This window comes from Rhinolophus sinicus, linkage group LG02 (genome assembly GCF_036562045.2).
Source record: "Rhinolophus sinicus isolate RSC01 linkage group LG02, ASM3656204v1, whole genome shotgun sequence".
Taxonomy (NCBI): Eukaryota; Metazoa; Chordata; class Mammalia; order Chiroptera; family Rhinolophidae; genus Rhinolophus; species Rhinolophus sinicus.
Window position 1 is genome coordinate 39,747,397 of NC_133752.1, and position 10,792 is coordinate 39,758,188.

General features: G+C 42.1%; 1 protein-coding gene across 2 annotated transcripts in view; it reads left to right on the forward strand.

Moving 5' to 3' along the window:
- UNC5C (unc-5 netrin receptor C) overlaps positions 1-10,487 on the forward strand; it is a 368,160-nt gene extending 357,673 nt beyond the window's left edge. For both annotated transcript variants that reach the window (XM_019741124.2, XM_019741125.2), the window contains 2 exons: positions 2,804-2,982; positions 3,748-10,487. In XM_019741124.2, the coding sequence (XP_019596683.1) occupies positions 2,804-2,982; positions 3,748-3,913 (345 nt within the window). In that variant the 3' untranslated portion in view covers positions 3,914-10,487. The remainder of the gene's footprint in view (positions 1-2,803; positions 2,983-3,747) is intronic.
- The last annotated feature ends 305 nt before the right edge of the window (positions 10,488-10,792 follow it).

Below are 10,792 nucleotides of genomic sequence, written 5' to 3' on the forward strand. Positions count from 1 at the left end.
ATAGCCACTGAAATTATTAGATGAAATCGAAATGTAAATGCAGAGGTATATTCTTCTTTGACCTCCAAGGCTGTTGTCAGCCATCCGATATGCTCTTCTGTGCTTGCTTCATCCACACAGAAGTTAGCAGGCTTAGAAGCCAGGGCTGGAGACCCAGGTGAAGTGGTGGTGGTTCTGTATTCATTAGGAAAAGGATGACTACCTGGATATGTGAGCAGACCTCCCTGACAGCCAGGCCTACCTTTACCTGGCCTTTGTCTTCAGGATGTGATAGTGAGAAGAGCCATATATTCGCTTAGCCACATTGAGCTGGAGGGAAGCTCAACATACCACTCTGTGGGGTGGGTTTCTGTCAGAAACTGGTTTCTGCCCCTTTGTGTACTAAGAGGCAAATTTTCTCTCATTTTAGAAAATGTGAATTGAGTAGCTTCCATGTACAGGTCGCTGTGCTGAGTATCATAAGGGTTCTGAGGAAGACAAAAATACTCTCATCTCCAAGAAATTTGAGAAATCAAAGGAAGAAACACATAAATTATGACCAACATGAATAGGGCAGAAAGAGGACTGCAGAAGAACTGTGAAAAGTGCTGTAGGAGGTGTTCAAGTTGACGGCTTTGGATGGATTTGCTCAGGGGAGACTCAGGATATGCTTTTGATCTAGACTTTGAGGGGTTTGCTTGACAGAAATTAAGGGAAAGGGCAGAAAACTGCCAGAAGTAGAGCCTAAAAGCCAGGTGATAGAAATAGTGAGTGGCCCTGTCTGAGGTGAGTTTGAGTCATGTCAAGTCAACCAGAGAAAGACTAGGGTCTGATTGTCCAGTGGTGGGGGCATGTGGATATGGGGCCCCTACTCCATGTCAGGCCTGGCTCTGAACTTTACAGACATCACCTCTGGGGTTTCATATCAGCTGACGAGGCAGATGGTACAGATATCCCCCAATGCCTGATTAAAAGTTAGGGTTCCCTTTGGTAGGAGGAACATGTAGTGTTTTTTAATAAGAGAGGGTGGAGGGAGAGGGAGGGGAGAGAAACATCAGCTTGGCGCTTTGGGAAGATCAGCGTGGTTGTGGGACGGATCACAGATATGCAGGAGTGAGTTCCTGTGTCCAAAACAAGGAAATCTGGGGACAGTACTACACAAAGCACACCCCTCCCTGTTGGAACTTAACCTCCACTGCTAGCAAGGGACAATCAGGGTGGGGTTGTATTAGGGGGACATGGTGGGTTTCCTTCTGAACCCTATTGTTATTGTCCAGACAAGAAACGAGCAGGACCTCAGCGTGGGTGATGGCACTAAGTTGTGGAAATACCATGTGATTTCTCTTCACCTCCACCTCCCCAACCCATATATAGATCGTTTTATGCCTAATGCAAGTGTTGGGCACTTGGGTTCAGACACCGTCAACATAAATCCATTGATAAACACCGACAGGTCCTCTCTGTAACTCTTCTGCTGCCCCTTGTTGAAGCCCTATGCCCTTGAGGTCAGGAGCTCTCTCCTCACATGGAAGGAACTCTGTGCCTCTTGCAAGGAAAGATCTGCTGGTCGTGTCCTCATTCAGGGATGCCAACTCCCACTGTTGCTTCTGTGTTTCAGTCTTTTACATCCTGGCATGTGCTGCTGGAGTTAACACAAAGGAGCAAAATGGAATCCTGAAAGTCTCAGTTTGCTAAGCTTTGGATTTTGGGGCTAAATACTGTGATGGCAGCCAACACCACTGTGTATATTACGGCAAAAAATTTGTTTAGCTCTCATGTGCCCTGCAAGCCCCCAGAGGGACCCAGTGCAGTGGGATTACACAAGCCTAGCTGTGCACATTAGCTGTTTTGATCCTGTAATGCAGAACCCACTGTCAGTCAGCACTGGGACCAGACAGCAGCGACCCCTGCAGTGCAGGAGCAGCAAGTTTTGGGGGTTCTGGGCAGTGGTGGCACTGACCCCCTCTTCTGAGCACTCTTCGAGACACAGAGACTCCTTGGTGGCTGAAACTGTGTGTGGCTAGTTTATCCTCTAGCGACCAATTATGTACACCAAGGAGTTACCTGCTGAGAGAGAGAGAGAGAGAGAGAGAGAGAGAGAGAGAGAGAGAGAGAGAGAACATTGAAAGTAGATTTCCTATTATTGCTTTAAAACTTCCCAGGCAACATTTGCTTTTGCTTTTCCAACCAGCAGAAGATCAAAAAATGATTAGGGTTTCTCCTGCAGATGAAATTCAGATTTTGCATTTGTGCTGTTTTATGAGCTGAAACTATTCTAAGAGCCAATTTATGGTTTTCTCTACTAAAATTAGATTTGAAAAAAATACGGTGTACAGCAATTGGAGGATGCCATTAGCAGCTTGCCCTAAGGCAATATACTGTGTTCACCATTTTCTTTAAGAAATTAGTCTTAATTTGATATCATTTAGAGGAGAGCTGTGTTCCATTTCATTCAACAAAAGCAGAACCGAGCCATCTTCTGCAGAGGTTAGAGCAAGAATTTACTTGGGCATTTACCTAGGGCATTTTCCTCAGGGTCGGACAGCTTCTAGAAGTTCTGAACTTTCAACCTTCTAATCTCAGATCTGTTCACCCATAAATTCAAGGCTATGCAAAGTGAGCTCAAAATGTACCTCTTGCTCTCAGCCAGGTTACAGATAGCTAATCACAACTTTCAGCCAGGAAGAAGCCATTCTTACTAGGAAGAATAATAGCACCCATTCTCTTCTTATCGCTCAAAGCAAGGCATTATGGTGATTGCTTCGATAGGGATTGCTTTTGTCTTCAGAAATAATGCTGTGTTGTTCCTGTGCCTGAACCACAGGAACCTACTGGCATTGATTTGCCTCTGCTGGATCCAGCAAGCACCATCACCACCATGACAGGACCCAGTGCTTTCAGTATCCCTCCCCCTATCCGGCAGAAGCTCTGTAGCAGCCTGGACGCCCCACAGACTAGAGGTCATGACTGGAGGATGTTGGCCCATAAGCTAAACTTGGACAGGTAAGTATGGCCAGGCTCCAGCATTAGTTTCTGTTAAACATAGGGCTCTAAGCTGATAACTTGTAGACATAGGGCAGCATCCCTTTTTTTTTTCCATCCATACATCTATTTACTTTTCATTCTGCAAACATGTATTAAGCTTCTTCTTTGTTTCTTGTACTGTGGGCTTGCAAATGCATTGTTGAGAGACATTCTGGGCTTATCTGTAGTTTATAAGCATCAAGTTTTGTGATCCACTTTACAAAGCTGATGGGCTAAACCCCCCTAAGTAATATATGCACTTGCTGAAGTAATTATTGCTCCCCATCTCCTGTTGAGCCAGATCTAATGCTGGATAAATCACTGATATGCAAAACACAGCATTGATATTCAGTTATAAAGAGATGTCAGGAGCTTCTTCTTTGTAAAATGTTGCCATCACTACCAAGCAAAAGACATGTCATGACCTGCCAAAGATGATCAGAGCCTGGGCTGGAAAGAAAACATGTCTTTTGATTTCCTGTTTAGGATATGACCCATACACATCTTGTCTCTTAAATTATCTTACTCAGAGTTGAGGTTAACAAAGTTAAACATCACGTCTCCGGTCTGGGGCTGATCTAATTAAGTATGGGCTAGTTATTCAGGATGGCTCATTGTAAACCACAGTTTCTCAAGTGGGACCTGGATATGTTAAAGGCAAACAGAAAGGGTTAGCAAGAACTAAAGAGAAAAACAGATCTGTAAACCACGCCATTCAGCACATTTTCCCATTCCCAATTACAGGTACTTGAATTACTTTGCTACCAAATCAAGCCCAACTGGCGTAATCCTGGATCTTTGGGAAGCACAGAACTTCCCGGATGGAAACCTGAGCATGCTGGCAGCTGTCTTGGAAGAAATGGGAAGACATGAAACAGTAGTGTCTTTAGCAGCAGAAGGACAGTATTGACCCATGCAGGGACTGACAATAAGGCCAAGAATGCACCGGGAGTCTGTGGCCATCCCGGGGATCCCAGCTGAGAAGGAAATCTAGACTAGACCAATGAGCTTCACAGGCAAGATGGCAGCGGGAGAGAGAAGCAAAACAGATGCAACTGATATACACGCCCACTTTACTCGGACATCATCACAAACGTTAAGAACAACTGTATACATTTGTACTTTGAATTTAGAAACCAACCTAATTTTCTTCTTTGTTGGGCTGTATGCTGTGTGGTACAGGATCTTACAGTTTCCTAGGAAACGCTTTTTATCGCTATCCAGATATATGGATAAACTTTCTTAACAAACCCAATTTCTACAAATGTTGTTTACATCACATTGGACAGGGATGCAGACACTGTCCATGGCTTGTTCTATTTTTGTTTAAATCATTTGAAGTTGAAGCTGGGGACGGTTTGTTGTGTCTAATTCAGATTAGTAATTTACCGAGAAATCAGACTTTTGCTACAAATCATGTGCATCAAGTGTCTCAGATAATCCTCCCATCAGTGTTCTGTTTCTAGAACTTGTAGAACCAGTGTTACTGTTTGTATCAGGGAAGTGGAGAGGAGTAATTAACTGAGGCTCCTTATTGCTTGAGGACACCCATCCAATACCCTCTGGGAAAAAGCTGCAGCATTGCAGGAAAGACAGTGATTCATGTTCAACCACACAAACAAGCATTTCTTCACAACGTATGTTTGTAATATGCAATTTGAAGTGTTTTCTTTTTTAAAGTATCATTATTATCATTATTATTATTGATGAGTATTTACAAGTATTCTAGTAAAAGGAGTTTCTTTTAATTTCTGTTTTTGTTAGCAGTACTGCTAGTATTTAGGTATTGACTAGACCTGCCTCATCTTCTCACATAACAAGGTGGGCGTGGTCACCAGTTTAATTAAACAGGCATTGCTTCCTTGACCTTTCATCTTTTCCCCATCATTCTGCCCCAAAAAGGTAGTAAATGCACACTGGCTTTGTCAGTCTGTTTCTGCTTGCTCAGGCAGGGTCTTTCTCCTCTCAGTCTTGTCATGAGATGCATTCTGTATTCAAATTCACATAATATTGGGGTCACAGGGCCCCACACTGAATCCCCTCAGTACTCTAACTACCTTAGAGGCAGTGTGGTTGGCGGAACAGCCTCTGAACTGGTAATCAGGAAACCAGTTCTCATTCTGGGTTTGTCGTTACCTAGCTGTGCTATCTTGGGAAAGTCATTTAACCTTACTAGACTTCAGTGTCCTCACCTGTAAAACGAAGGGGTGGGATTACATAATCTCAAGGTTTCAAATGCTGGACATCCACTCCAGTCTCATTCATCACTGTGAAGACCAAAATGGACTCAGAGCTGGATAATTTAAAGACCCATAAAAGCTAGTCACTTGCCCAGGCTGCATTATGCCTTCCAAATAGTTCTGACTTGGAAGATAATTATTCTAACCTGTACCATATTTGTTATGCTTTCAAGTCTTGTCTTTGCGTCATCGCATTATGTTGTTCACCAAGAGACGGCATCCCTTTATTATCACTTTCTTTCCTCTCTTGGGACCACTTGCCTCCCTGCTTAGTTGCAAATTATGTTCTATTATTGTCTTCATAAAAATATTTTAAATTAAAAAAACAATTTAACTGAAAAATAGTTAATCCACAGACTACTTTGTCTAAACTATGACATTTCCTTAGGACTATCACAGGCTCCTCGTTTTAACACATGGACTCAAATCACTCAGCAGGTGGGGAACAGAGAGTCAACAGCCCAGCAGCCAAACCAAGATTGAAAAACAAGGACCCATGTGTATGAAGCAAAACCTTCAAAACATGGTTATGGTTTACTTTGGGGCTAGAGGTATCCAGGTTGCTGCGTGGATTTTAATTAGAAACAATTTCATACATTTTCTTTACTTCCACATGTATTTCCTCCCCTATTTTGGTGACTTCTAGATATTTCCATGTTCCTCCATCCTCATCGTTGAGAAAATATTGATGCCTTAGTATGGAGCCTTTTCTTCCAGACCTTCATTTTCTGTTTTAGGCATTTATTCTAAATCTGTCTCTTTCTCGCCCCCACCCCCACCCCACCTCCCACACTATATATAAAAATATGCTACAGTTATCATGAAAGGGAAAGATTGCACTAGTAAACAAATTCAGTGGGTAATGTTTGTACCAATACATATTTGACCAAAAGATAGTAAAAGTGTATCCTACAGAAAAAAGAAAATAAATAAAGAGATTATTTGTTTTTAAAGGAGGAGAAAAGAGAGCTATTGTCCACTGCAGCATCTTGAAATAACTTCTGAAGATTGCTCACCATTACTGGTTGTCATCTGTGGAAATCAAGAATTAGAAATCTGAAGGACGCGCAAAGGAATGTCCATGCCTAGTGAAAAGTAGAAGCAAGAAAATATGTGGCTATCCAAATAAATCAATTCAGAACTTGAGCTAGAAAAAAAGTCACTAAAAAGTCATCAACACAGAAATATTGAACATAGCAAGAACTATATTATCAAAGCCACTGAGGGCCTTTGGGGTTCATTTCAAACACTTCGTATTTTTTGTTCAACCTCCCAGCACCAGAAACAGCAAGAGTGGTTGATTACCTTATAAGCAAGGTACTTAACTGTCATAGAACGCTGTTATGTTCCCTATCAAGAGAATGGCAACCTCATGCATACAACACACCATGTCAAATAATTTTCACTGTGAATTCTGATTTCCTTCTTCTTTGGAGTAGAGTAATAGCTGTTAGATGGCTCTCAGACGTGTAAGGTCCATACCCAACAGTTCATTTCATAGGGAGCCACTTCATCAACCATTCTATGTTACACATCCTGCCTTTCATGCCTAGGGCTTCTGTAGAGCTTGTGAGGAAAGACTGGCTTCATTTGGAAGGGAAAACCTATCACTTGTGTGTGGTGCCATCTAGTGGTGTGTAACGCAATCTACCCTGAGTTGAATATAAAAACTAAAAGTTTGGCAAAGGGAATGCATACCTGCAGAGTGAATAGGACGTTTATGACAAATCATTGTGGGGAAATTTTCACTTCAAATAAGTTTTCTTATTCCCACATGTTGTTCACTTAAGTTACCCATATCGAAAATTACATGTCATTATGAGCCTCGTACGTCATCAACTCATTCGTACACGACATGTCTCAACTTGGTTTTTAGTAATAGAAATACACAAAAATCTATACGAAACGTTTTTCATTGGGCTTTATATGTTTTAAATCTCCTTATTTCTGGTTCTCTAATACTTATTTTTGGAAATGTAAGAAGCATCCACTTGGAAAGAAATAAGTTTTATATATGCAAATGAGAAGGCTATGTCTAAGGAAGTAAAAAAATATGGTTTGTAATCAAGGAAAAGAAAGAGGCTTCCTCTCTTCTGAATTTGGGGATCTCAAGGCAGCGGTTTCATCCAGTTTCATTTTCTTTTTTCCACATTCATTCAGATTTCCTTAAAGTGCTCTGGAAGGAACAGAAGTTGGATTCTGAATTGATAACTGGGCATAAAGTGATGCCCAACACGTAACACCAAGGTCCTCACAGCTGACAGCCTTTGCACACACAGCATAAATACCACGTGGACCCCTACCTTACACAGAAAAACCCATTCTCATGTGAGTAGTTTACTGACATGTTCTTCCAAGGCAGGACAATATTCTGCGTGAGGTGCCCAATATTAAACTGCATAATCATTAGCCATTTTCATATATACTATCATTTTGTAGATTTTAATCTCGCAAGTCTCAAATAGGAGAGCCATTCTTTAGGAAGATATCACGGAGACTGAGTTCAGGATACTCTGAAAACCACACATTCAAATAATATTTTTGAAAGGTATTTCTCCTATAAGATATCTAAAGGTAAGCATTCAGACAGTAGAATCAAAACTTTTTACTTTTTTTGGAGAGGAGCAAACCGGCTCTTATCCTATATATCCTTACCTGTGTCTGTGTCAGGGACACAGCAGCTGTGCTCTCTGTCCACTTGCTCTCTGTCATCAATGTATGAGGAAGGGAGCCAGTAAGGTGATCACTGTCTCCCCAGAATTCACAAGCCTTTGCCTCTATGAGGTCTGCCCCCATGGGGTCAAGGAAATGAAAACCATTTAAAGACCTGTAAGAGAGTGTACAGAAGGTGGAAAAGTTTACTTGTGGAATTACCAGCCTTCAGATTGAAAGTGAGCTTTAGCTTTTGCTCTTTGCACTAGTTATCAGTTTCACTTAGAAGATCTCAGTGCAAACCCAATGCTGATGAGAGAAAATACAACCATGAGAACAGCTGAAATGAAATTGGGTTTTGTCCATCTTCTTTGGAAAGAGGAGATTTTGTGAATAAGAATGTCTTCGCTTAAAGCCGATTATTTACAAAGATGATAATGGTCAATGAGCATTAGAATTTATAGATCCAATAAAGGAAATATTTTTATTATTATCTCAAGGTAATAATTTTTTTTTTAAACCTTTCGAGTGCCTCATAGGACCAACTATTACACTTTGGGTTGTTTTTTTGTATGTATTTTTTTTAACTTTACTGAGCTAATGTTGACTGAAATTCTTAGAACTTTGCCTCTGTGCAATGAAGTGCTGTTTCTCTACCCTAAGAAATCTATTTGTATAATCTCTGGCTGTACTTATCACTTTGAAAGATTTCCCTTGTATCTCTCAAAAATTTTTTTAATGAAGTCATAAGGGGAATAAAAATATTGTAGCCAATGTTAGCTTAAACTTGTGTCCATACAGGTCAGGTAACCAAATGGAGTCATAAATATTTCCAGAATTCATGACTGAAAACCTGCTACTTTTGAAAAGTAGGGAGATGGCCTTGTATATCACTGGGTGGGTTTTCTCTACAGACTAAGTCTAACCATGAATTTCCTGATCCTTTACTTTTATCAGCCTTATGGTTACCCCCATTTTCAGAAATTCTATCTTAAAAATTTGTCTTCAGAAAAGTTCATGGCTCCCAGATTTTCCAGTGGGCTTATCACCTCCTTGTATTGATCTGTGGTGGGATATTAATGGGTTCATTCAACCAAATGCAATATACGTCCCAGACCTACTTTAGCATGGTTAAGGAAGGTATCACCAGGACAACAGACAGGGATTCCACGAATGGACTAGCACAGAAAGCCAAGCCAGTATAAGAGGCTATTTCCCATCCTGTTGTCCACTAGACTCTTGAGTACTGATGAGATCTGTCCAGAGATCTTCTGGAATCCCAAGTCAGGATTCCCTGCAGAATGTCTTGAGAGTCATAGCCCATCAGTTGTAGAGTAGAAAACAAGGAAGCTGCCTTGAGATACCATCAGCTGCCCACCAGCCAAAGCATTCACTATTATATACCAGCCTCTCCGTGTGCCATTTCAGATTTGTGCCTCAGCAAAATTAACTCTCAAGGCCATGACACCACACAGTCTCTCTCTGATATGCCTAAATCCTATGTGCCATCATCCTTCAATTCCAAAGGCCCACCACAATTGGCACTGTTAGACCTGCTGTTGAACTTGATGGCACTTAGCCGGGGAAATGACCCTGGAGTTCAGAATTGTAGGCAGGTTTTGCTGATGAGCAGCCTAAGGGAGACGATCCCTTGGCCTCTGAACCTCAGCATAGCAGTGAGGCAATACTCCACAATCATGACCTAAACTATGTTCTCCACGTTTAAACAAACCTGTTGTGGAATGGCATAAAAGAGCAAGAAATCTACAGGCAGTGGAAAATGCCTTTGCCCTTTTATATTCGTAAGGTCTGACGACACCTGCTCATGTAAGGTTAAAACGCAAATGGATATTCCTCCAGGCCTTGGGGGAGAGAGAGGACAGCAATCAGGACGAGGTGGACACGTGTTTTGCGATTAGTGTTCTCCTTTCATTTGTTCCCAGACCTTGTATTGGTAGAGAAGCCCTCACCCTCGGGACAGGGAGCATGTCGCCCAGCTGCAGGGAGTGTGCTCACCCCATGTGTGCCGGATGCCACAGGGCTGTGTGTGTTCACTAAGTTTAATGTTGTGCTGTGATACGTTGGTGACTTTCCTCTTTGCTCTTTCTAAAGAAGACAACCTATGTTTGTCCGAGGAAAAGTCCCAGCAGTCTGTGCTGAAGAGCCTGTGTCATCCACCCGCTGTTCACTTTGGAACTGTTCAACTGTAGAAATGTCAGATGGAGGTTTTGTGCTTTGTCCCTTTCCTTTTTTTAAAACCCAACAATACAACATTGGCTTTTCAGCTATGGAACACTTCTGTTGTTGTGGAATTCCCTCTTGCTATATCTTCTATGCAATTCCTTTTCTAGAAAAACCCTGGTGGAGGAGGAGAGCTCCCTGGGCAGCCTGCCCGCCACTTCGCTGTGTGGCAGAGGTGAGGGGGTACCAGCTCTGGGTGTGCCTCTGCTCTCTCCCTGGCTGCCGCTCCCCATTTTCCTGCAGTCCCCTTGGTTTGTAAATTGCCTGCATTTATTCTGCCAGCCAACATGTACAAAATGTAAGAAAGAATTTTTAAACAGGTAATAAATTATATTTATAAGCAATGGAGAATGCTGCCTCCCTCATTTCTTCCTAGCAAGGCCTCCTCCATGTGAAGGGCCACATGTTTCTTCAGTAGAACACACAGCTCTTGGATTCTGCATCGATGGCAATCACCACCTCCCCCAGGCACAGGATGAGGTTCTAGAACGGTGCTTCTCAAGCCTTTCTGTATATTGCAATCACTTGAGGAGCTTTAAAAAATACTAGTGCCTGGGTCCCACGCCCAGAGATTCTGATTTCATGGTTCTGGGGTGTAGTCTGGGCCGTGAGGGTTTTTAAAGCTCCCAGGTGATACTAATAAACAATTTAGGGGG